The following is a 27,469-nucleotide window of genomic DNA, read 5'->3' as shown; positions in this document are numbered from 1 at the left end:
ATAATTTTTGTCTATTAATAAGTGAAGATATTGATGTTTGAAATCAAGAAGCTTGTTAACTAAACTGAAACAGAGGAAGCTTGTTAACTAAACTGAAACGGAGGAAGTACAGGATTATATGCTGTTCTCTCCGTGTTTTTATAAGTGATTCATTTTGACCAAACACGCATGTTAGGCATAATTTTGACCATATGTAATTATATGTTACTCCCTCCGTCCCTAAAAGAATGATCCTTTTGGGTATTTTTATCGGGTATTAAGAAACTTAAGTGGGAAATACAAATGTATGGGGAAGCTAATAAAAGTACTTTGAAAGGTAAATTTACATGGGATTTGTAAAAAAAGTAGAGAGCGGAAGTAATAAAAGTACATGGAGAAAACAAAATTTACATAGGGAAGCTATTTTAGCACAAATATTATTGCAAATTGAAGGGTATATTAATGCAAATGGGATGAACATTTTGGGACTAAAATTTGGCCAAAAGAGTCGTTCTTTTAAGGATGGAGGGAGTAGTAAAATTATAGGAAAAATGATATTATGAAATTATACATTTATAATGAGTCCAACACTTATTTATTCAATAACTTTTGTTTTTAATATATTAGTAATCAATCAAGTCAAAACCATTATGATTGAAAAAAGTCAAATTGTAACACCTATTAAAACAGGAAGGAAGTAGTCAATTTGGTTCTAAAGCTTCAGATTTGTATAAATCCTCTTGATGTAAATAGCTAGTTTGGATTTATTATTTTTGCAACAAGTTATGTGAAGAACCAGTTGCAAGATTTGCAACACTGTATGGATGGCTAGTGAATTATAGTTTGGTTACATATTGTTGAAAAATACTATTTGCAAGTTAGTTTTGATTATGTAATAAATTGCTTCCAAAGTATGGACCATCATTAAGTATAAATGTTAATAATACTGAATATCATGCAATCTCATCTCCTCAAATAGCTTGCAGTTCATAAGTTTTGGCATTGGACTTTGTGCTATTTGATTGGTTTAATTTATCTTATTTGCACCACTAATCAAATTTTTGGATCAGCTACTGCATGAAAGCTATCCAGTATTATATTGTGGGATTGTTGGATTGGTATGATTTGCTGTTGGCACGATATTTTTGTTGTCACATGCCCAAATCATCACCTGGCCAAATGTACTTGGCTGAGGATTTCACAATTTGTCTGTTCTGGGTTTTTTACTCTTTATTAAGTTATTTTTACTCTTTATTAGGTTTTTTTTATTAAGTTAAAAATCTGAGTTTCATATTTTTTTTTTCCTTATAGCCTTCACCCATCTTTACTTTTGTTTTCAATAAATTATTTATGTTCTTTCATGTTTATTTTTACTCTTTATCAGACACAAACTTCCTTTTGATGGCTGATCCTAGGTTTTCTTGCTGCTGTTGTGAAAAAATCAACCTACCCAATTCTTTAATCTACAGAAAGATCATATATGCATCTGTTCCATTTCTCACTAACTTTGCCTTGATGAATTAGGTTGATTTTTTACCCTCCCATATGGATGAAAATTCACCAAATAGTGAGGATCTTATTGATGAAATAGAAGACCAAGAAGATGATGGTGATGAGATATTTGAAAATGAAGGACTTGACCATGAGAGTGATGGCCACCATGGGTTTGGAATTGAGGGTGATCATGAGAATGATGGTGAACAATTTTTTATTGATGCCAGTATACACGAGGAGAGTGAGCAAGGGATTGAGCTTGAAGGTGAGGATCACTGCAGTGATGGTCAGCAGTTCCTTGAGGTGAGGGATCATATTGCCGACAATGACACCTTTCAAGTGCTTAATCTTCATTGCAATGGCGAGGAGAATAACCTAGGAAACAATACAGTGGGTGTGGATGATGAAGACAGCTCATCTAAAGAAAAATATTACCATCCACCTGTTGTGGGCATGGAATTTGAGTCCTATGATGACGCTTATAACTACTACAATTGCTATGCTAAGGAATTGGGCTTTGCTATTAGAGTGAAATCATCATGGACAAAACGGAACAGCAAGGAAAAGCGTGGTGCAGTACTCTGCTGCAATTGCGAGGGTTTCAAAACATTCAAAGAAGCAACCTGCCGGAGGAAGGAAACAAGGACAGGTTGTCTAGCAATGATAAGGTTGAGGTTGGTGGAATCAAATAGATGGAGAATTGATGAAGTTAAACTCGAACACAACCATTTATTTGATCCTGAGAGGGTGCAGAACTCCAAGTCACACAAGAAAATTGAAGTAGGTTTAAAAAGAGACTTAGAGCCAACTGTTGATGTAGAAGTGCGAACCATTAAGTTGTACCGAACATCTGCAGTCGATGCAACCAGTTCTTGGAATTTAACTACCATGCAGACTGAGAATGGTAACCACATTCGGTCCTGTTGCTTAAAGCTTAAAGCTGGAGATTCACAAGCAATACACAATTATTTTTGTCAGAAACAATTGACAAGTCCAAATTTTTTTTACATTATGGATTTGTATGACGAAGGTCAATTGAGGAATGTGTTTTGGATAGACTCCCAGTCAAGGGCTGCATACATTTACTTTGGAGATGTTGTGGCTGTTGACACTACATGTTTGTCAAACAAATATGAAATACCACTTGTGACTTTCATTGGAATGAATCACCATGGGCAGTCCATCTTGCTTGGTTGTGCTTTCATTGCAGAAGAAACTGTGGAAACCTATGTATGGCTATTTAGAACATGGCTTACATGTATGTTAGGGCGCCCTCCTCAAACTATTGTCACAGACCGATTCAGAGCTATCCAAAGTGCAATTTCTGAAGTGTTTCCTCGGGCCCATCATCGGTTTTGCTTGCCACTTGTGATGCAAAATATCTTTCAGAACTTGGGCCAGATGGAAGAATTTGAAGCATTTCAGTCATTCTTGAATGGAACAGTCTATAATTCCCTAAAAATTGATGAATTTGAGACTTCATGGGATAACATGATACAGCGATTTGGAATTAAGGAACACAAGTGGCTTCAGATCTGGTATGAAGATCGAGAAAAATGGGCCCCCGTTTACCAGAAAGACACATTTCTTGCAGGACTTTTTGCTGTTCAAGCAGGTGAGTCTAGTCTTTTTTTTGCTGGTCACATCCATGAGAGAACCTCAGTAAAAGAATTCTTTGATTTGTATGATGTTATCATTGAAAAGAAACGACTAAAAGAAGCACTCGATGATCTTGAGTCTGGTGGATCCAACCTCTTGTTAAGAACAAGATGCTATTATGAGCTACAGCTATCCAAATTCTATACTAAGCAGATATTTGAAAAATTCCAAGTTGAAGTCGAGATGATGTCTTGTTGTGTGACTATCAATCAAGTTCATACTTCTGGGCCTGTCACAACGTATGTGGTTCAAGAATGTGAGAATGGAGGCATCAAAGAGTTGAGAAATTTTGAGGTGATGTATGATAAAGCAGCATTTGCTGTTCGCTGTGTGTGTGGTGGCTTTTATCTTAATGGTTATCTTTGCCGGCATGCCTTGAGTGTTCTTAACCTCAATGGTGTGGAGGAAATACCATTCTCTTATATTCTCCAAAGATGGAGGAAGGACTGCAAGCACTTGTATGTGCCAGATATTGGTTCGAATGCCATTGATATTAGCAATCCAACTCAATGGTATGATCATTTGCACAAACGAGCAATGCAGGTAGTTGAAGCAGGTATGGTGTCACAAGATCATTACATGGTGGCTTGGCAAGCCTTTCTAGAGTCCTTGAACAAAGTTCGCCTTACAGAAGAAAAGAATTTATGATGTGTAATATTCATGATGTAAAATTTTGTTAATTAAATTAAATTATTGTTCAATGACTGCATTCAACCTCTTCACTTGTCTCATTTCATATTTTCTTGTCAGCTTAAACATCAATTTATTGGCTTACAATATACTACCTCCGTTACAGGTTATGTGCAACGATTTGACATAAAGTAGTATATGCAATACATCAATTATCAGTTGTATGTTTTTTGACATCAGTATTTCCATTATTTCCTATACAGTAATGCCCTCCCAAGAGCAGCTAGTCCTTATTGTCTTGGCACTTGTGTGGCGTGCATGTTACTTTCCAGGGCTAGGGCCTCGTATTCAATTCGAGCAAGACTGCTAAGGTGTACAAGATTGCCATAGGCACCTTGAAAATCTGTTAGTACTGAATTTGACCGAGTCTGAGAAAATTCAAACAGAGCTAATAATCCTAATTTCATGCTGGATACACCACCTGATTGCAGCAAGGCAGGCTAAAGCTTCAGCAACCTAGGCTGGGTTACTCTGAATTAGATGCCTTTCCCCTGCTAAAGAAAGTGAAAGGAAAATAAGAAGATTCGGTTAAATTAAAAGAAAAAAAAAATGCAATAAGACTTTTGGATAAGCTCCAAAAAATTCAAGAACAATTCAAAAGAGTGATGTGTTGATAATATGATTTGGTGGTTGTTTTTCCGTATGATTTTTACCTAACAAAATTAAGACTTTTATATGTGCTATATCATTAAAAAAAAAAAAAAAAGAAAAAAAAAAGAAAAAAAAAGTGTGTTATAATGGTGTTGTAATAGTGTTTTGAATTTAAGATAATGTTTTAACAAAGCTTAAAATAGAATTGTTTTTAGCTTAAGGGTGAGGTGACTTTTCTAGGTTGGAATTAGGGCATATTTACATTTACTTAATTTCAGTTCAGTTCAGTTCAGCTCCAATCAGTTCAGTTCAGTTCAGTTCAGCTCATAATTTCCCTCTCTCATAAATTATTCATTTCAGCTTAGTCAATTCAGTTCAGCTCTAATCAGTTCAGTTCAGTTCAGTTCAGTTTAACTCAGTTCAGTCTATGTGAACAGACCATTAGTTTTTCTTTTTCTTTCTTGAGTTAATTCAACTTTTTTTTTTCCATACAATTTCTTTGTTTTTTTTTTTTTTTTTCTTTTCCAAAAATATGATACAATAGTATAACATTTACTAGCAAACCTACTCCACTATGAAGATGAGCATGACAAATACTTTTAACAAACCCTTAATGGTTGGCTAATTACCTAAGAAAAGATTATTGCATTAACTAATCAAGGAAAAATTTGTCCATGAGTACATATGAAGAGTTGAAGACACATCTCTTGGACAATGTTTTCTCAATGTTTTAAATACATATTGTTTTAGATACGTAGTATAACGATTAATAATCAACAATTAAACTTTCAATTAAAACTTGTTCTCTTTACTTGAAATAAGGTGATCTAATTAGATTTTAATAAAAGTTCTTGTGTATTTCAGTCTATCTTTTTAGTACGGAGTATGACAAATTGACCAATAACTTAAATAAAAAAAATAATAATAAATAAAATAAACATTACATCAAAATGTAGAGCAAAATAGGTACTCCATAATAATAATAAATCCTTACCCTTTTAAGAACCAGAAGTTGTGTTACTATTTGAAATCTATAGTGTTCTTCCGTTTATACCCTCAAGCTATTTTTTATTTTCGAAATTGCCCTCCATGCTTGATTTCAGCACTGGGTCTTCATTTAGTCCTGCTTTTTCCCCTTTTCATGCTCCACCATTAAATTCTTCCATTTACTTTCTCTCTCCTTTGAACCAGTCTTTCTCAATATCACTCCATCTATCCTTTCTCACTTTATTTTCTCTCTCTTCACTCGCCATTCTGCACCCATCTCTCCTCCCTCCATTTTTTTCAGAATCTGTAGAGATTACAAATTCATAATATTATGAGTAGTTTCTTCCTAATTTCCTGCTTGCATTACTTCCTAAATTCCTAAATTAAGTTTAAAACTGTAAGAATTGAAAGAGTGTGATGAATAGGCTATTGGAATTTTGGAAGAAAGCAATGTATTATGTTAGGGTTCTTTCTGGTTACGAAGAGCGTCGCATTCGATCTTACATATTCCAGCTTGAGCAGCGTCTTCGATTTGTACTTTCTCTCCTCCCCTTTTTATTTTTCTTTGTCAATTTCAATTGTTGATTCTAATTTAGGATTTTTGTTGACATTTGGTTGGATTTCTATATTAGCGTATTTTGGTTTCGCAATTTCTATGAAAGAGTTTAATTGGGTGTTTTAATGTGAAATTCAGGAGCTAAATATCTAAATTAGACAATTAATGATGATGTTTGTTACTCTATTTTGGGTTCTTTGTTAATCATTTGGAAAACTCTTTGTTGTGCCCGAATGGATGTATTGTGTTAGAAGGTTTTGTTGGGGGGATTAGGATTGTGGGATACTAATTTGCCAAATTCAAAGGCGTTCCTTTAGGATTGACAACAATTATGCTGTAATAATTTGTCAATCGACCGAATGTTGAGAGCAACTAGATATACTCTACCTCAGGTCCTCACCTGTAATGTGTTGGAATTAGTTGAATTGTCTTTAAGATAACTTCTTTTGGAGTTGTTAATTTAAACATTATGTGACCTGTGTATAGCTTTTGCTGTTATGATCATTTATGGAATCACTTTGCTTCGAAATGTATACATTTGGTGTAGTTTGGTGAATGTTTTCCATTTGCCTAATGCTTACACGCTTTTGGCGTTCATTACTGTTTTTGCATGCTTGATGTGAGGTTGAGTGAAAGGGTACCTTGATCATGAATTCGTTTATCAAGGGAGCATAAGCTAAGATTTTGATGTTATCATGTTTTTTGATTTATCCTAAGGAAAAGTTTTATATCATAGAATAATCAAGTGATGAGGGTGGAGAAAACAAGTGTTGAGATGTGAGGATGTGTCACATTGGCTATGTGTGAGAGTAAAAGAAGCCATCCATGGCATATGATATAGATCACTGTTTAACACCCTAGATACACATAGAAGAACAACATGTGGGGAATGGAGCCATGGGGTTGGGCCGTTGGGGTGTAAGGAAGGAGTGTTTACATTCTTTCACAATGAGAGCTTTTCAGTTTAGCTTTACGTAGAATAGATGACGGGGCAGATACTTAGAGAATATTGTAATGTCACAATTCCCATGTTTGAATGAAGAACACCAACTGTTAGCCCATTTCCCTACCCAGCCTTTCTGTTGTACTACTGCATTTGCGAATAAATATTGCTTTAAGTTAGAATCCAAGGCTGTATTTTTCATCGATCAATTGTTATAATATTTGTTTCTTTTCATTTGGAGACGACTGATTACATCATTACATCATTACATCAGTAAGGATGATATAAATGTTATACCAAATCGATTGATTTTAAGGAATATGTCAGGAGAAATGAGTTGGGGCCTACATCTACCCTTTTTTATTTTTTTAATTATCTTTCTGATCTTTATATTGATTAGTTAAATTGATATTTTCTTCCACGTGTGTTCTCTATTCAGGCACAAGAAAAAAATAAATAAATAAAGGCCTCAAGAAAGATCCCTGAACAAATTATGCTGTCTAAAATTCGAAAAATGGTGGAAGAAATGCAAAATGTAAATAAGTGGTTGGAAGAGATGGTGAGTTTGTTTACTGGTTAATTATGCAAGTAACTCTTATGATTGGACTGCAAGAAATCTTTTACTTGTTGCACGTAATTATGTTGATGTCTTGTTGACAGTGGAAAGTTACGTTTTGACTCTCTCTTTAAGTACTGAATTTGCATCTTGCAAGTTGTGCAGTGTTGAGATGAAAAATACTTGTCTGACTTCCAAAATTCTTTGAAATTGACGCTCACATTTATCTTCTAGAGATTTCCTAAAAAAAATGTCTCATTTATACAAAGTACTTCATATGTGCTTATGCTTAAGCATTTACCCAATTTGGAGAAAGGCTATCTTATTAAAATCATTTTGAATCCCTAACTATAGTAGGGTTTGCACGATGTAACTATTAATCTTGGTTCTTCAGGCAAGCAATTATTTATAAATTTATATAATATATATGTTGCTGGCATGACATCATAAATTTGCAAGTTATGCTTAATTTGACTACAAGGGAATCATATATATGTGTACCTTGTACTATAGTTTTTAATTTTGCACTTTGCATTCGAGTTTGACCTTTAGTGAATTCAAGGCTTTTGACAACTTCATTAATTTTTATGTGCAGGAAGGTGATATTAACGAGTATTTCAAGCCAGTTGACAAGGAAGTGGGAGTTCTTATGTGTATGCAGATGGAGAAAGAGAAAGCAAATATGGAAATGATGGGTTCCATGTATAAACAAGCTCTGATTGAGAAAGCTGAAACACAGGCAGCTGGAGATGTAAACAGTGCTAACCAAGAGAATATGGAAACAATGCGTGCCATGTTCAAACAGGCTCTGCTTGAGAAAGCTGAAGCAGAGGTGGCCGCTGAAATGAAGAAGTCATAAAAAGAACAAAATCTTCCTCTCTCTAAACAAGGTTAGACTAGATAATTATAAGAATTTTAGAAAAAAACATGCTATGCGATGAATAATTATGAAATGCTATGCTTGTCATCTGTATTACTAGGGACAGGTATAAACGTACTTTCGTATCTTTCAAATTAACTTGATCACGAAGAATAATAAAGTATTCATCAAAACTTTAGTTGCTTTTCTTGATGAGCTTGATGAACTTGACAGAGTATGATACTTTACATCTTTACTTTTTATATACTACATCTATTTCATATTATTTGCAACGATTACATAGTTTTTCACTTACACTTTGATATCGGGTCTTTAAGATCAATGAAAGTCAGCTCTAGGATATTTGCAGTAGAAATTCATAAACAAAATCGAGTGATATTTGCGTGAAAACCGTATTGGTGAAATGTACATTAATTATTCTTTCACATAATACAAGTTTTATTTATGCAATCATGTTGATGGATGGGAAGAAGTTTAGGTGTCTAACATGATATGTTTAAGTGATCATAGCAATTTATTAGGAGAATGTAATATTTCATCTGCTTATGTAGAGTGAATTATATTATTTGTTTTGCGTGAAGTAAAAATAGTACTCCAATATGGTAGTTTCATGAGAGAGTGGTGAAATTAGAATTACCATGAGGAATATTATGAAAATAGGGCGAGGGAAGAGACATGATATTTTGTGGGATAACACAGCCTGAGATTTCTTCTTTGGTACGTTAATTAATTATATAAAATGAAAAGAAGTTGGCTGTTTTTTCAAATCAAATTTTGGGAAAATGAAATTGATTGAATTTTGTTGTTGATTTTTGTAGGAATGTCTCTTATATCAACATATGCAGGTCAAGGGACAATTCTCGCTCCTAATGAATTTGTGTTACAAAGAGGCAAATGACGAAGCTGAATATGCTATCTCGAAGAGAAGCCAATTCCAGTGGGGATTTGAATTTGAAGGACCCGAAATCCCAGGACTATAAAATAGTATACTGGTATATAATTTCAGAATTTTTTTTTGTCATAGTAATACCTTTATATTGTATTTACAGTATAAATATGTTTATTAGGCTTTTAGATTTTGTTTTTTGGGTGTTTGAATTCTGTGCTTGGTAAGGGAATAATATAGTGATAGGACAACACATATTTAATTAATCATATTTTTATTATTTTAGCTCTACAAGAGCATTACCCCCTTAGTCTCTAGCTGAAAAAGTATTATTATAATTATCTTAGATTAATTTGTCCCAATTAAAGTAAGCTTTATTAATTGACATCTTGTTGGGTTTAGCTTAATGGTTGTGCATAAGCTCTCAGAATAAAGAAGGGGGTTATGGACAAATTAATTAATTAGTTGAGTGTAATATGCATTAGTAGTTGTTTTAGGCATTGTCATGATAGCTATGGCCAATTAAAAGGGTCTTGCCACACTAATTGGCTACAACTTAGTGAATTTTTTGAAAAAAATGGAAATCTGAACATTTAACAGACGATTCCTATGGTGGTCTCTCTTCTATGCATATCTAATTCAACTAGAGCTAATATCATGGAAACCTTGACCTGTCCTCTTATTTTTCTTACTTGGATTAACATTTTCTTTGGGGGGCTTGTCAAGATTTGACTTTAATTATATTGATGGTAGCTGTTGTGGAATCTTCGGCACTCGGTATTACATCAGAGGTGAGCCTGAGACCTTTACATTTTGTCAGTTTATTGTTAATCAAATAGAGTTTAGGAAAAGGAGTATTAATCTATATGGTTCTGTTATTATATTTTTCCACACCTTGACTACAAATGCTTTAAGGTAATATTGGGGTTATGAACCCCAAAATCTATATTTTTAAATTAGCGTGCCTATTTTTTAAAATTATTTTCCATTAAGGCTTCCTGTAGTGTTTCTTTTAAGTGATCAGGCTAAAGAGAAATACTCTTTGGTTTTTAAAATTTAATTGACAATTTTTTTTAATCGATATTGGTGAAGCTCACTTTGTATTGGTATTGATTAGAAATTTGACATAATATAACTCAAATTAGACATGAAAAGTACGTATATTGTAGCTGTACACCATCGACAGTGGTTGAGATAGAGTCATAGAGTGGAATAGTAAATTGAACAAATATTGTACCAAATATACAGTATTAAGGGACGCTGAGTAGTATACCTTTCTACCAAGCTAATTTATGGGGAAAAACCTTTGATTTTCCATAGACTTTGTTCTTTGGGTGTATCTTCAATTATTCAATGCCTTATTAACTTGATGATCCAATTGCTTGATCTTATCCGAGTTGGTTTATTTAAGTTGATTTATTAAGTGGGGTTTGTTTGATGTTTTAGGTATCCATTTGGATTGAATTTTAGATTAAATTGATTAGATTTATTTGGGTTTGAGAATGTTGGATCCGGTTGTGATGATTTGTTGATAATATTTCATGGTTTATAAGTTTTTGTAAGTTTTATAAGCTAATCTATTGGCTGAATTGAGGAGTAAGAGGCTGTGTTTTAAGGTGAGCATTTTCTCTACTTTGTAAAAAAATATTTTGTTTGTTTGTAATATGGATTTTACTAGAAAATATATTTAGAACAAAAGATTCAATTGTAAGGTAAAAGGGGGGCGGAGGAGTGGAAGATAGAAAGGAGAGAGAAATAGGTATAGAGGGGTAAGAGAGAGAGGTGGAAAAAGGGAGAGAGACAGAGGACAAAATGGGAATAAAGGGCAGGCTAGGAAAGAAGAGGAGAAGACGAGAGGGCACACCGAGAGAAGAGAGGGGTGAGAAAAAGGGCCTGAGAGTGAGGAGCCAGAAGAAGAGAGAGAGATATAGCAAGAAAGAGGAGTTGGGAGAAAGAGAGAATAAGAAAGAGGGCAACGAGAGAGCAATAAGGGTCAAAAGAGAGAAATAGAACAATAAGGGAAAGTAGGGCTAGGAGAGAGAGAGATAGGTTGGGAAGAGAAAGAGAAAAGGCCCATGTGAGAAATAGATAGAGAGGTCGAAGAAAAAGGCATATCCGCATATAGAAAAAAGCCGAGAAAAATTAAGGGGGGTTGGGAGATAGAATGGGGACGGTTCGGGAAAAAGGGAGCAAGTGTAAAATATTATTCTCAATGTCTTTAATATAGAATAGAATAGGGATAAAATGGAAAAGAAAGATAGAGACTAAGAGAAAGAGTATTGGGCCATGGACTTATAAAGGAATGAATGAGTGATATGAGAGCAAGTTTGACCTATAATTTTCAAAGGCATTAAAAAAAAGTGAGAGAGAGAGATAGAAAGAGAGGTGAGAAACACTTTAAGAGACCATTCTAAGTGTTAAATTGTTGAAGATACTTAGATACTATGAAGGAAATAGGAAGAAAATGGTATGTGAAATAAAGAAGGCAAAATTGCAATAAGTTTGAAGGAAGGAACAAAGATGAAAAACTTTTTAGTATAATTTTACTCTAATTAATACACTATTCTTTTACTTCAACTCTTTTTTGCTACTCAATACAATTAATACCATACCCCTAAAATTTGATATAATTATTATCTAAGACAAATTATTTTTCCCTTTTTTAGATTACTTCAACATTATTGAATGTTTTCCCCCTTTTCGTTTTTGTTGAATTGCTTGTTTATTAATCGTATTATATTTGAATGTTTTCACACATTGTGGAGTGATTATCATGTATGATGAAATTCTGTTGTAAAATCAATTGTGGGTATTGTATATATCACATGTGCCTTGTAGGATTTGCTTGTAAAGGATATGGTTGTTGTATTTTGTGTATCTCTTTCTTGTTCTCCTGTTTGAGTTTTCCTATATTTTGCTTTTCTTTTTTTTTTTTTTTTTTTTTTTTTTTGAAAGATCTGCTTTTCTTACTAACTTATACATACCTGGTAATGAGTTTATTTTCATTGAATACAAAATTTTCAATATGTTTGGTAGGAAAGTGGTGGTGTTTATTTTCTTATTTTATTTGATGCTGCAGGTTGATAATCACGTTAGTCGAGGATTTGAAGCAAGTGAAGGATATCGACCATACGAAACGAATGTTGCTCGATCTTAGATCTGAAATCTGAACTAATTAATTAAGCAAAATGAATTGTGATGTATAACAGTGGACAGTGCTTTCTATAATTAATCAAAGGTAGCTTTTATTTCCACAAAGAATATGTTGTACAAGATGCAACCTTCGTCTAGGGTAATTAGTATAATTTGAATATGATTTTTAGGAGTGAGGTGGACAAACTATTATGACATGTAGGGGAGGAGAAAACTACTTAAAAGGTTGTATGATATGATTTCTAGGGTGAGTAATTTTTAAAAAGGTAAGGTAATATTATACAATATTAATATACTTATAGACAATAGTCACAATAAGAATAATATTTCTATACTTGATTACAAAATGCTTAATTATTCTTACATTTTTCACAAACATTAAATTATAATATAATTATTTTACAAAACAATGACAATTGTTTCTACTCCTTAACGATATAATAAGTATTATTACACATTTCACTTAAACTACTATATTACCGACACTTAATATTAGTTTATTGGGCTATCGCGCGCATCGCGCGCGATGGCTCAACTAGTAAATAAATAAAAGACAGTTCCCAGTTTTTATTTTTCGACACCCTAAATCCGAAGAAATAAAACAAGAACTCATAAAAATCCCAAATGAATTTATGGCCCCCACTTTCAAGTAGTGTTGACGATCACACAGCTTCCCAGTTAATTCGTAAGTTCATCTAATTCTTCAATTACAATGCTTCAATTTCTTGTCTTCAAATTTTATGCAAATCAATTTGTTATATTCTGGAATTTTGAATTTTTTTTTTTACAGTGCAATGTATTGATATTGTTCATCTAGTTGATTACTGATTGCCAATACTATTATCTGACGAATTTGTAGAATTTAACTATTAGTTTTGATTTTGCCCTAAAATTACACAATTTTGTATTTTTTTTTTTGAATGATGATAATCTGTATATTGGGTGCTTTTTTATTTAAATTTTATTGATGAATTATTAATAGCTTTAGCATTTGTATGATTCCCGCATTGTTGAAATGCAACAATTTTGTGTAATTTTTGCAGTGTTCAAAGGTTTTGCTGGGATTTTAGCTCCATTTTAGTAAAGTTAGACCTCTTTGTTTATCTATATATGATGCTATTTCAAATGCCACGGTTCGTTGAACTCCCTTTATAGAAGTATATGTCCAGCTCTTGGAACTCGGCAATCGAATGTGTGATTTGTTGTTCTTAAATGTGGGATTGGAAGTGGGTTTTCGTGTGGTCGAGCTAATTTTTTAAATTATCTGTAAAAGAATCAAATTGGCCTGTATTGGGATTCAATTGAGTGTGGTTTTGAATGAAGCTTGACTGAGCCAAATGTTAGCAACTAGCTATAAGGGTTTGAATCCCATTGTACTTGAATTGTTTGTGTTATGGCTTTGTTTGGGCAGCTATCGCCTTAGGTGACCCGTGACCAGCAACCAAGGTGTAAATCTTTGAATTTTCTTTTATTTCCCCCCTTTTTATTATGGGTGTGGGGTGGGGGAGGGGGTGCGCAGACTTAAGAGTGAACTAAGGGGGTTGATTAGTCGAAATAAATCGAACTTTATACAAAGGATACTGATAGAGATATATTTCTTTTATAGAAAGTTTTCTCTAGGTAAGAACGCCACTGTGGATGTCAAGCTTCTTGAAGGTAATTAGGAAAAGCTTTGAGCTTGACATTTATTTTCCTTTTAAGCATTTGGGGGACTTTAGCTGTTGCTGTCGCATTTGCTCAAACCAGCTTGAACTATATATGCTAACATTGCATACAAGTAAAAGTAAATAGAAAAATTAAGTCAGTAGGGAACTCTCGAGCTGTACCAACATTTTATCCATGTTTAATCTTAATTCAAATATCACAAAAAGTTAAAAGGAATAATGGGTTTGTAAGTTCCTATTCTCTATGACCAATCCGATTTGGTGCTTACTACTTTAGATTATATGTTTATGCTCTTCATATTCAATCTTCACTCTTGTGTTGGTTTTCTAATATCCTTATCATGTGTGATCTCCAGGGCTTGATCTCTTCTTCTTTACCCTTTGACTGCCTTTCTTACCCAAGATGGAAGATGAGTCAGGTAATATTGGGCTAGTACAAGATGATGTTGTTAGTATAACTCTGCAGAGTGAGGGTAACAGGGAAGAACTAGATTTCCACAACATAGTAGCTGATGGAAGGAAAGAATTTGTTGCTCCTGCTGTTGGAATGGAATTTGAGTCATATGATGATGCATACAACTATTATAACTGTTATGCCAAGGAAGTGGGCTTTCGTGTCAGAGTGAAAAATTCATGGTTTAAACGGAATAGTAAGGAGAAATATGGTGCTGTACTTTGTTGCAGTAGCCAAGGTTTCAAAAGAATCAAAGACGTGAATCGTTTGAGGAAGGAGACCCGTACTGGGTGTCCAGCAATGATCAGAATAAGACTAGTGGACTCAAGAAGATGGAGGATTCTCGAAGCCACACTTGAACACAACCATTTATTGGGACCAAGAATGTACAAGACGATAAAGACTGTTGAGGCTGATTCGAAGAGGAAGTCTCTCTTTAACTCTAATGCAGAGGGACAAACAATTAAGCTATACAAGGCAGTTGTCATAGACAGTAGTGATACTGGATATCTGAATACCAGTGCGAAAGAAACCCCAAGTTTCTCTAATCATCATAATCAGCTGCACCTCAAGAAAGGCGATGCACAGGCCGTTTATAATTACCTCTGTCGTATGCAATTGACTAATCCAAACTTCTTTTACCTGATGGATTTCAATGATGAAGGGTGTATCAAACATGTCTTCTGGATAGATGCTAGGTCTAGGGCTGCATGTGGTTACTTTGGTGATGTCATATTCTTGGATAACTGTTACTTAGCAAACAAATATGAAATTCCCTTGGTGGTGTTTGTTGGAGTAAATCATCATGGCCAAACTGTGTTATTGGGTTGTGGTCTGCTTGCTGGAGAGACAACAGAGTCATACACCTGGTTACTAAAAACATGGCTCAAATGTATGTCTGGTCACTCCCCACAAACCATAATTACAGATAGATCTCAGACTTTGCAGAGTGCAATTAGTGAGGTGTTCCCTAGATCGCTTCATCGTTATGGTATTTCACTAATAATGAGAAAAATACCTGAAAAATTGGGAGGATTGCGTAACTATGATGCAATTAGGAAAACATTTGCTAAAGCAGTCTATGAAACATTGAAGGTGGGTGAGTTTGAGGCTGCTTGGGGACAGATGGTTCAGCAACATGGAATTGCTAATCACGAGTGGCTGCGATCTTTGTATGAAGATCGTGTCCGATGGGCACCAGTCTACTTGAAAGATACCTTCTTTGCTGGTATGTCAACAGCACAGCCTGCTGATATTCTGCATCCATTTTTTGAGAAGTATGTACATAAACAAACACCCCTTAAAGAATTTTTTGACAAGTATGAGTTAGCGTTACATAAGAAGCACAAGGAAGAAACTCTTTCTGACATTGAGTCAAGAAGCTCAAGCTCTCTGTTGAAAACAAAATGCTCTTTCGAACAGCAACTTTCAAAGATCTATACAAAAGAAATATTTCAGAAATTCCAGCTTGAGGTGGAGGAGATGTATTCCTGTTTTAGCACAACACAGCTCCATGTTGACGGACCGTACATAATATTCTTGGTGAAAGAACGTCTTCTTGGTGAGGGCAACAGGAGAGAGATTCGAGATTATGAAGTTTATTACAATAGAGGATCAGCAGAAGTTCGATGTATCTGCAGCTGCTTTAACTTTAATGGTTACCTCTGTAGACATGCATTATGTGTCCTTAATTTTAATGGGGTAGAGGAAATACCAGCAAAATATATATTGTCAAGATGGAAAAAGGAGTATAAACGCTTGTATGTCATAGATCATGCTAACAACACTATAGATATCAATGATCGGATTCAGCGGTTTAATCAGTTGTATAGAAGTGCATTACGAGTTGTAGAGGAAGGGGTTATCTCCATAGATCATTACAGTAGTGCTTCACAAGCCTTTGAGGAGTCATTGAACAGAGTCCATAATGTAGAGGAGAAACAAGAGTAGCATATGTTGTAGCTAAAGAATAATTTGTTGATAATTGTTGGTGCTGCTTGGAAATTTGTGAGCAGAAATATATTCTTTCTTCCTCCAGTGGATCTTTTTTCCAATCAAATGCGTCTCTTCTACATTTCAGCAGGAAGCAATCTAAAGATCTGCAGGAAATGTGTCAGGGTATGACTTTGCCTGACATCATGCTTATTTACATGGTAATATACTAATATTTATGTCTATCTTGGAAGATTAGAAATGATTGATGTCCTTTCAACTTTAACACAAAATAAATTGAAATAATTTTAGGGAAATTCTCATGTGATTATTAATTTATTTTTTACAGCAGGAGTAGATCTTGGTCTTCTACTTATTAATTCATCATCCTCTTCTTCAATCCTGTGAGTATCTGAGTTTTCATGTTAATGCAAAATAAGCTTTAATGCTTAATCTTTGAGGTGAAGGTTTTTGAACTTTTTCAGTGGTTCAATCTTCCAACTAGATATTTTGACTACTTCCATATCTTAAATTTAAGGACTGAAATTAGATGTATCATGTATGTGTATAATGACCTATCTTCATGTATAGTATTTAGATTTGAGATCGTAGTTGCAAGTGTTCAGAACATGGTAATTTGACTGCAATAACCAGAATACCATATCATGATGATTTATCCTATCTGAAACTCCTGTATGTTGTGATACATCAAAGCATACTGTTGCATAATGCTTAGACAAATTCTTGCAGTTTTGGTAATTATAATAATATCTCGGTCAATCTGTTTGTTTCAATAGCTTTTCTACTTTTTTTTTTTATTTTTATTTTACTGGCAATCTTGCATTAACTGCTGTTTATTGCTCTGCTAGATGAATATGGTATCCCCCCTTAAAAGTACTGAATGTACTGGAGATGATATATCGGTGAAGCTGAAGAGTTTAAGGTTTAAGGAGAATATAGAGTGATAATTTATTGGACAAAATGATATATCCATGAATGTGATATGGTTTTGAGTCTTACACAGCTTTTGCATATAACGCTGAGGAACGAGAATTAAAGCAAGGTTGCAAGCACCAATAGCCTAATTAGCCAATGTACTTATAGTTGATGACCGTTTTCTGGAAAACAGGAATCTGCAAATTCTGCCATAAGGTAAAAGAACTCGTGATTGTTACTAGTTTGAATTTGTAATCTACTAGGGGTATTTTTTTTTAAAAGAAAATGTAATAGCAGGAAATGAATCAGAAGGTTGTAAATTCTACAGTAATTGCACAGAGTATTTGATACCTTACCATACTTACAGATAATACCATAAAAATTGAGGCTATCAGACCCGATTATGAACTTTCTTCTTTGAAAGGTCTCAAGTCTCTCAACTATAAAAAAAGGTGGAGCGGTGAAGAAAAAAGGTCTCTTATGAAAAGGGAAATTAAATTACTAGTACTTTTTTTACTCCAATATTTTAACCATTTTATTCTTACTTACTTCTAGAACTCCATTATTTTTTTTAAATGTTTTTCGTTTGCTCACTTTACTCACCTTTATTCACTCTTTTAAATGATTATTTTGTTATGTTCTTTTTTTTATTATTATTTATATTGTACGGTTCTTTATGACGATTCATGTTAGTCGGCACTATATTAGTTTTATTTTTTTAGTTTTTTTTTCTCTAAACTTTAAATTGCTTAGCTAATTCTTATCTAATTTCATAGAAGAAAAGACGAAATTAGATCCGTTTTAAGATTTTTTTTGAACAAATAAACAAAAGATAGTGTTTATAGAGTACTATAATACAATTACATAACAAGAAAATGATTGAGAAAATGAAATTTTATTAGTATCCACTTTTTAAAAATCAATTTTTGTGAATACTCCATTGTATATAGTAACCATTTTTTTTAAAAAAATGTTAATAATTAACTACCTTTTAATAAGATTATGTTATGAGAAAATATTGCCTTATAAAAAAATATTGTAATTAATTTATTTTTTTTAAAAAAAATGTTATAACTAACATGTGTAGCCGGAAAATGAATATTGACTTGAAATTTAGGCATTGACCAGCCACGTACTCAAGTGACTTTAAATGACCCCTCAAATTTCCCTAAACTTTTCCCATTTCCTCTTTTCTATTCTCTCTCCTCTTTGCATTAATCTTCTGTAGAAATCCCTTTTGCTTTTTTTTTTTTTTTTTTTTTTTTTTTTTTTTTTTTTTGAGGCATCCCTTTTGCTTATATGTGCCAACTTTTTAGGCATATTTGTCACAAACTAAAATGTTGTTAAAAAAAAAATTCATACCAAACTGGTTTAATGACACTAGATTGCCCAAAATCTTATTCTTTGGATTTCTACAGTTCTACTAAAATTCTTATTCTTTGGATTTCTAAAAAATTGAGCTTATATCATAAAACTAAACAAGTTATCCATATATAAAAGTACTAATGCTATACATAAAAATTGATGGCAAAGGTAAGGTCTGTGCAATATATTCAAAGTACAACTCATGTAAACCAACATATTCAAAAGATAGGAGTATTATCATACAGAGATCTTGATCATGAAATCGGAAATTAAATATTAAGACAAAGTATTTTGCAATAACAATCTACTAGTGTACTTGTTATAATAATACACACATGTTCAAATTTAACATATTACACCGAAACACATCTTCAATAAAGGAGTAGTTTGAATCCTTGAGGACAAGACAGCCTTGCTGCAGGAAGTGTTCCTGGGTTTCGTCGTCTGGGTAGTTGCGAGATGATGACACCAGTTTTCTCAAGGATGGTCTGCTTGTCACTATCCATGCTATTATATTGAAATCCACTTTTTCACAGCAACTTATGCTCAAGTATCTCAGTTGTTTACACAATATCACCACTTCCTTTACCCCTTGTTCTGTCACTTTACCGCAATCCTGCAGATTCAGGTGAACCAATCTGGGGCAGATCCTCCCTAATTTTGTAAGCAATCTATCATTTATTCCTGAAAATTTCGCAATCAACTTCTCTAACACGTAAAACTCCAACTCCAAGTCATTTTTAGTTAAATCCTTGATGTGATGGGATCCTGTTATATCCAGTTTCACAAGCCTCCTGTTGCACTCTAGGATATCAGGAACATTCAGTTTATCATGGCGAAGGAAAAAACAGTGGCGTAGCCTGAGCTTCTCCACTTCGGGACATATGTAAAGAAGTCTTTTCAGAACTGTAGCACGAAATTCATCATGAGATGATAGGTCCAAGTACTTTACTGATTGGTTCTTCTTCATTAGACCGTCATACTTGTAATCCTCTTTTCCCAAGCTTGAATCAGTCATCGCAAAATGGCATAGACGAGAACATCTTTGTGTGATCATAACAAAAGCTGAATCAGATAGATTGGAACAATCAAAGAGCTTAATTGATGTCAGGTTTTGGAGAAAAGACAACAAGTACTCTATATGCTCATTTGTCAGGAATTCTACTCCCCTAAGTCCCCCAATTCAAAAGATTTCAGAGATTGAGCAGTGTGCAGTAGGAGCCTTGAGATCCCAGTAAACGTGAAGCTTTCGCAATCTGTTAGAGCCAAGTCAGTAAGAGACATCCGTGCTTCTGTTAAAGAAATGAGAAACTCATCCGATATGTCAACATGTTGGAGCCTTAGAGATCGTAAGTTGGTTAGGAAACTAGAAGAGCCATTGACTCCAAATGAATCAATCTTAACACCTTTACATATGTATAAAAAGTTCAAATGATGGCTATTGTTAACAAGGAATGAAATTCCTTCTTCTGTCACAGTACTATAATCATAAATTTTAATATGCTCTAGTAATTGACAGTTTTTTGACAGCAAAACAAGGGACTTATCTGAAATATGTGCTTTGTTCGAAAGGTCTATCTTGCGTAATCTGTTGAGCTTGGATGACATGTAATCCACCCCTTCATCAGTCACAGTAATAGTATACACTCCTTCATGATCGATACAAAGTTCTTCAAGATTAGGAAACGAGTCTGCTATTCTGACAAGATCAGCATCTCCCTGTCCACCTGAAAATTTGAGTGCTTTCAGATTCTTCATGTTTAAACCCAGCTCTTCTAACCAAAGTGCTCGTTGACTGTGAATATCAGACAAAGCCAAAAACTCTTCCAAGTCCAACCCGGACCGTGCAATTGCAACAACAGCTTCATTCAGGTCTCCTCTGAAGTTACAGAACCGTATATTCTTAAGGTTGTAAAATCGTTGCAGCAGCCTAGGGAGGATTGAGATTGGTGTATAATCTGATAACTTTATGCTAACTCGTAAGGAATTGGTAATTGATAGGAATCTCTTGCAGACTAAAGTGATTGATTCTTGGTCACTTTTATGTTGGAGACGATCAAAGATCATCTCCCAACATTCGTCGAGCAATTCTTTGCTTTCTTCTTCTTCCATTTCCATCTGCTCTGATGGGATCATATCAGATTATCAACATGAGAAAATGTATTGCTTTTGACTTGGTTTCAATTTTTTTTTTTGTTTTTTTTTTTTTTTTTTTGTTTTGTTTTGTTTATGCAGTTATGTAATATGCTTTATTGCTTTGACATAGTTTCAATTACGTGATTGATCACCTAAATCTAGATACGAAAAATTCCCTTAACAAGTTACTCAGTCCTTCTGAAGTTTCAAATCATATCTTTGAACATATCATATCTCATAGTTGATCAACTATGAGATATGATTTGTTGAAAGATGTTTAACAGTGTCATTATTGAGAGGGCTGTTCATAGGACCGGACCGGACCGGGTTGACCCGGACCAGACCGAAGACCTAAAATTTTAATTTCATGAGCTGAAGACTTGACCAATTAAACTAGGACCGAATTCGGACCGGGCCACTTTGAGTCGATTTTAGAATTTTATTTTTAAAATGCTAAATTTTTAATAATATTATGGAAAACTCCAAAAAAAATATAGGAAAAACTTTACTTTAGTGTCTTTTTTTTGTATGTTAAGTACAAAAATGCTCTATAATTAAAGTTTACAAAGGTTATTAAGAATAATCTTAACCATTATCTAAGATTTTATGCATAAATTTAAGGAAAAAATTGCTCTGATTTAAGATCGGTTTTTATGGGGGTTTTGGACTGAATAGGACCGAAGAAATAAATTTCTAGGCCCAGAGAGTCAGAGACCGAACCGGTTAATATGGTTTGGCCCGATCCAAGGTTGGTCCGGCCTGGTCCAGATTATTTTTTTGATCCAGACCAATTTTTGAACACCCCTAATTGAGACCTACAATAAGCGTAACACTATGCTTTCAATAGTAATAATTGACCTATGGGCTATGGCTATAATGTTCACGTGTGTGCATTTGGTACACTTCGTACAACGGTACAAGTATAGTACACAAAAAGGCAAAATCAATTTTCTAACATACTCTCCGTGTCTCCATTTATTTGCTTGAGAACTGACTATATTTTTTTTGAAGCAAACGGTAGACGATTATGTTAGATTTCGGGAAAACTCCCCAGATTGGAGTGTGTACCATTAATAATATATATAGGGGTTTACAAGAGTCGTAATCCTATTATGATAAGAATACGAGGTATAACAAAATATATACAAGATTATCCTAATCTGCGACAAATATTATCATAAATATAATATCTATCACACCCCCGCAATCGTAGCGGGAGGAGGGCGTACGCTAAGACTGGACCTGAATTCCAGAAACAATTCTCGTGGTAGGCCTTTAGTGAAAATGTCCGCAAACTAATATCTAGTAGGAACATGGAGAACCCGAACTTGTCCCAAAGCAACCTTTTCTCGAACAAAATGAATATCCATCTCCACATGTTTGGTGCGTTGGTGCTGTACCGGGTTGCCAGAAAGGTAGATTGCACTGACATTATCACAATAAACGATAGTAGCCTGCCGTAGAGGACAATGTAACTCAAGTAAAAGATTACGAAGCCAACACGCCTCAGAGACAACATTTGCGACGCCTCGATATTCTACTTCTGCACTCGACTTAGATAATGTATGTTGACGCTTAGATGACCAGGACACGAGGTTGTCCCCAAGAAAACAACAATACCCCGATGTGGAACGACGGGTATCGGAACAACCTCCCCAGTCAGCGTCAGTGTAAGTAATCAAGCGATGAGAAGCAGTAGGATATAAATGTAAACCGTGATCAATGGTACCCTGAACATAACGCAGAATGAGTTTTAATGCCTCATAGTGAGGTTCCCGAGGATCGTGCATAAAAAGACACACCTGTTGTACCGCATAGGAAATATCTGGCCTGGTGAAAGTGAGGTACTGAAGAGCACCTGCTAAACTGCGATACAGAGTAGGATCCCGAAAAGGTGGTCCTGCATCTGCACTAAGTTTGGACTTAGTGTCAATTGGAGTGGTCGCAGGTTTACAAGAGGCCATACCTGCACGCTCTAAAATCTCCTGTGCGTACTTTTCCTGAGAAAGTAGCAAATAAGAAGGTTTCCGGGTCACTGCGATGCCCAAAAAATAGCTCAAAGGACCCAAATCTGTCATAGGAAACTCAGTTTGTAACAGAGATATGATCCCTGCACGCAACCTGTCAGATGAGGTAGCTAAAATAATATCATCAACATACAAGAGTAAATATGTCATATCATCACCCTGCCGGAAAGTAAAAAGAGAGTTGTCACTCTTAGCAATGACAAAACCCAATTTGATGAGAAAATTTGCAAAGCGTTGGTACCAAGCTCCGGGAGCTTGTTTTAAACCATAAAGGGCCTTGCGGAGCCGACAAACATGAGAGGGAGCCCTCCGATCAACAAAACCTGGGGGTTGATGCATATAAACAGTTTCCTGCAAATCACCATGTAGAAAGGCATTTTTGACATCTAATTGATGAATCGACCACTTTTTGGCCAAAGCCAAACTTAGAACAGTTCGAATAGTGGCCGGTTTAACTACCGGACTAAAAGTCTCATCACAATCCACACCAATTTCCTGCGACCTGCCATCACACACAAGACAAGCTTTGTGCCTTTCAAGATCACCGTTAGATTTGTATTAATGCTTAAAAAGCCACATACAATTAACAATATTCACCCCCGTAGGCCTAGGTACCAAATCCCATGTCCCTGTCTTAATTAAAGCACTATATTCATCATTCATCGCCGCATTCCAATTTGGGTCGGATAAGGCTTGTTTATAGGACTTGGGAAGCGGGGATTTATGAGGAGCTAGGCATGTTGAAACATTGGTCATTGCGTATTTCGGATTTGGTTTTACAATGTCGTGTCTCAAACGCGTTTGCATTTGAGGTGAGGGAGGAAGAATTGGCTGAGAAGTGTGGTTGGGTCGGAGGTGAGGTGGTGTGTATTTTGCTGGGCTGCTTGTGTTTGGGCCTAGGGAGGTGGTAGGAGAGGGCGGGCTGCTTGTGTTTGGGCCTGGAGAGTGAGGTGGAGCTGGCGGGTTGTGGGAAGTAGGAGAGAGGTCTGTTTGGGCCGCTGGGTGTCCATCACCCGCTGGGCTCATGACGTGTGGGCCTGGTTGGGTCGTTGGATTTCCAGCATCCAATGGAGCTGTAGATCCATGAGTGTGATTAGTTGGGCCAAAGGGGTTGCCAAACTTTAGAATATTATGGGTTAATAAAGGTGATCTTTCATCAAAGCCCAGGAAGTTGTAGTCCTCAAGTTTATATTTTTGCAAGTCCATGTACGGAAAAGTTTGTTCATCAAAAGTGACATGTCTAGAAAAAATATATTTATTTGAGGTAATATCAAGACACCTATACCCACGGTGGTTACTAGGATACCCTAAAAAGACACAAGGGGAAGACCGAGGAGCAAGCTTGTGGGGAGCGGTGGAAGAGAGATTTGGAAAACATAGACACCCAAACACCCGAAGGTGATCATATGATGGAGTTTTATGAAATAGAGCCTCAAATGGGGTTGTGTTCTTGAGAGTTTTGGTTGGCAAAATATTGAGTAAATAAGTTGCAGTTTCAAGAGCATAGACCCAAAAATTTGGTGGAAGGGAGGCATGAAACAATAGAGTGCGTTTGATATTGTTTAAAGTGCGGATCATGCGTTCGGCTTTACCATTTTGTGAGGATGTATGGGGACACGAAAATCAAAACACCATACCATTTTCAATACAAAAATTTTTAAAAGGGTCATTATCAAACTCACGACCATGGTCACTTTGAAAAGCTTTTATTGGTCGTTCGAATTGAGTTTTGACAAAGGCACAAAAATCAAGAAATTTTTGAAAGGCTTGAGATTTGTAAGAAAGTGGGATAGCCCACACATAATGAGTAAAGTCGTCAAGAAGTACTAAATAGTATTTGTGACCCGTCGAGCTATGAATAGGTGAAGTCCATAGATCGGCATGAACAATATCAAAAGCACAAGTAGTATTATTATTTGAATCATAAAAGGGAAGTCTAGTGTGTTTTCCAATCTGACAAGAATTGCAAAAATTATTAGAGCTAGGCTCTTTATTACAATTTATTGCATTATTACTCCTAAGAAAGCTTAAAGAAGAGGCTCCAGGGTGGCCTAGACGGTTGTGCCAAGTGGTGGGTGAAATAGCAGTGAGAGTTGTAGCAAGCTGGGCTGTGGGCGACTTGAGGGAGGTGACCGGATATAAATCCCCCGAGCTATCACATCTCGTTATAATTCTCCCCGTGTGAAGGTCCTTCACAGAAAAACCAGATGGGTCAAATTCAATTGAAACAGAGTTATCTGTGGTGAATTTTCGAACATAAATAAGGTTTTTAATAATTTGTGGTGCAAGATAGACATCACGAAGGGTAAGGGGTGTATTAGATAGTTTGGTGTGACCATAACCTTTTATTGGAATGCGGTGACCATTGCCAACTAAAATGTGATTATTAGTGCTTAAATTAAATAGGGGCAAGAGATTACCAGAATTGTTCGTCATGTGAGATGTTGCACCGGAATCCATATACCATCCATCATTGGTTGGGAGAAAGACATTGTTGCGAGAGCATTGCCAAGCTCGGTAGGGGTCATGGGCGGCCCATGTGTTGAACCCGTAGCATAAGCCTGCTGATTTTGTGATCCGGAAGTGTGAGCTTGCTGTCGAGATTGCGAACTAGGCCCAGCGGTGGGATAGGGTGAAGGTGGTGTGGCCCAACTCCTTTGTTGTTGGACAGCTTGGAGAGCTGCCATTAATTGGGCCCAAGCTGGATTATTAGTGGCGGCCCAATTAGAAGAGCCAACAGATTGTTGCTGCTGTTGTGAATAATTGTTGTTATTCGAATTGTTGGAGTTGCTAGTGTTTCCCCTGCCACGTCCTCGACCTGGTTTTCCACCACGTCCACCACCGCGACCACGGCCCCGACCACCACCACGGCTACTCCCCTGCTGATGTGATGAAGACGCTACTGTGGAGGAGTCACCGGTTTGTGCAACAAAAGAGGAGGGAGGCGTGGAGGTGTCATTAGCCTTGCGAGATTCTTCGAGAAGAAGACGAGACCGTGCCGTTTCAAAAGACGGAAGAGGCTCGGTTTGTTGAATCATGGCTGCAACGGTGTCGTAATCGGTCTTTACAAGGCCAGCAACCAGTCGTAAAACAAGTTTTTGCTCCGAAATTTCTTGATCAACATTAGCAAGTTGATCTTTCAAACTCTTCAATTGTTGACAATAAGAGGTAATGTCAGGGAAATTTGAGAGATGTAAATTGTTAAATTGATTTTCAAGATACACGGCACGAGTATGTTTGTTATCTTGAAAAATAGCCTTAATTCTATCCCAAGTTTGTTGGGCAGTAGCACCTCGATAAAGAACCGTATCAAGGAGGTCAGGTGAGATTGTGCCATATATCCACTTTTTAACAATGAAGTCAAGACGCAGCCATAACGCGTCGGACATATCCTTGGGTCGAGGTGTTTTAGGGTCAATGTGGTCTAGGACATTGTATGCATGACAATGGATCTCAAAGAGTTCAACCCAATTGGAGTATTTGCCCTTCTCACGATCAAGAATCAACGGAATATCATTCTTGATATTGTTCACTGACAAAGCTGGATGATATTCGTTTGTAGGAGGAGGGGGAGGTGGAGGTTCTTGACTGTCCTTCGTCATTGATTAGGCGTAAATAATTGCAATAACAAAGCTACTGCAATATTGAGGGAAATCAAAGAAAGAATCTGGGTTGTTGGGAAGGCAAATACACGTTGAACAATTAAAAATAAAAATTATAGTGGAAGAATTTTGCGGAAGCTAGATCGAATACCTAAGCTGTGATACCATGTTAGTGGACCAACTCAACCAAAAGCTTAAGCCGATGGTTGAGACCCAGGAATATGTTTTATACTCTATCACTCCCCCTCACATGAAAGGCCCTTTGAGCTTGAAATGTGGATGCAACACAGGCCCACCCATACCTGGCGCGAATTAATTCCACTTTGAAGGAGGGGTGGATGAGATTCGAACCCGTGACCTTTATGTCACGCTGGCTCCGATACCATGTTAGATTTCGGGAAAACTCCCCAGATTGGAGTGTGTACCATTAATAATATATATAGGGGTTTACAAGAGTCGTAATCCTATTATGATAAGGATACGAGGTATAACAAAATATATACAAGATTATCCTAATCTGCGACAAATATTATCATAAATATAATATCTATCAGATTATATTATTTCTTATTTCTTATATATATATTAGGGCTGAGCAAAACTACCCGAAAAACCGATCCGTAACCGTTCCGAAAATTAGGGTACCCGATCCGATAATCATAACGGTTCGGGTACCCGTTCCGATAATTTGTTATCGGGTATGGTTATTGGCTATCATTTTAAAATTAACGGTTACCCGATCCGTTCCGATAAGCATTTTTTTGCCTTTTTCCCCTACTTAAATCTATTTTTTTAAAATCTAAACTCTTACTTTACTATATAATTATTTTATAAAAATATCAATGATTTGTAATATTTTGTCCAAAACTACCAATTAAAGTGCGTGTTTTGAAAACAACTACCTATTAAAATTTTTTTTTTAAAAGAACTACCACAAAGTTGTAAAAAGTTTAAGTAGCACTACCACTTTAATAATTCC

The 27,469-nt window shown here is 35.6% G+C and overlaps 3 protein-coding genes and 1 pseudogene across 12 annotated transcripts in view; 3 read left to right on the top strand and 1 right to left on the bottom strand.

The window, feature by feature from the left end:
* LOC145558752 (protein FAR1-RELATED SEQUENCE 8-like) overlaps positions 1-3,841 on the top strand; it is a 5,930-nt gene extending 2,089 nt beyond the window's left edge. For all 4 annotated transcript variants that reach the window (XM_081620083.1, XM_081620082.1, XM_081620081.1 and 1 more), the window contains one exon: positions 1,504-3,841. In XM_081620083.1, the coding sequence (XP_081476209.1) occupies positions 1,525-3,780 (2,256 nt within the window). In that variant the 5' untranslated portion in view covers positions 1,504-1,524 and the 3' untranslated portion in view covers positions 3,781-3,841. The remainder of the gene's footprint in view (positions 1-1,503) is intronic.
* Positions 3,842-5,608: 1,767 nt separating this feature from the next.
* LOC145560147 (uncharacterized) lies at positions 5,609-12,482 on the top strand. 2 transcript variants are annotated; one of them, XM_081621407.1, is made up of 5 exons: positions 5,609-5,934; positions 7,339-7,458; positions 8,051-8,345; positions 9,154-9,327; positions 12,301-12,482. In XM_081621407.1, exons 2-3 carry the CDS (start codon positions 7,393-7,395, stop codon positions 8,312-8,314), a joined length of 330 nt encoding a protein of 109 aa, XP_081477533.1. In that variant the 5' UTR covers positions 5,609-5,934; positions 7,339-7,392; the 3' UTR covers positions 8,315-8,345; positions 9,154-9,327; positions 12,301-12,482. The 2 variants fall into 2 exon arrangements, with proteins under 2 accessions (XP_081477533.1, XP_081477534.1); XM_081621408.1 differs by lacking the exon at positions 7,339-7,458.
* A 437-nt stretch (positions 12,483-12,919) lies between these two features.
* On the top strand, positions 12,920-17,691 carry LOC145560146 (protein FAR1-RELATED SEQUENCE 6 pseudogene; annotated as a pseudogene). Of its 5 annotated transcripts, none has more exons than XR_014093097.1 (4): positions 12,920-13,059; positions 14,395-16,610; positions 16,777-16,885; positions 17,294-17,691. The product of XR_014093097.1 is annotated as a protein FAR1-RELATED SEQUENCE 6 pseudogene, transcript variant X4 (transcript). The 5 variants fall into 5 exon arrangements; XR_014093095.1 differs by having other exon boundaries at positions 14,395-16,645; positions 16,774-16,828; XR_014093094.1 differs by having other exon boundaries at positions 14,395-16,645; positions 16,774-16,885.
* Positions 17,692-19,044: 1,353 nt separating this feature from the next.
* On the bottom strand, positions 19,045-19,743 carry LOC145557929 (uncharacterized). The gene has a single exon (XM_081619105.1). It carries the CDS (start codon positions 19,741-19,743, stop codon positions 19,045-19,047), a length of 699 nt encoding a protein of 232 aa, XP_081475231.1.
* Between the last annotated feature and the right edge of the window lie 7,726 nt (positions 19,744-27,469).

The sequence above is a fragment of the Chenopodium album genome, chromosome 9 (assembly GCF_948465745.1).
Source record: "Chenopodium album chromosome 9, dcCheAlbu1.1, whole genome shotgun sequence".
NCBI lineage: Eukaryota > Viridiplantae > Streptophyta > Magnoliopsida > Caryophyllales > Amaranthaceae > Chenopodium > Chenopodium album.
The sequence above is the reverse complement of the archived record's forward strand: the minus strand, read 5'-3'. Positions and strand labels throughout refer to the sequence as shown.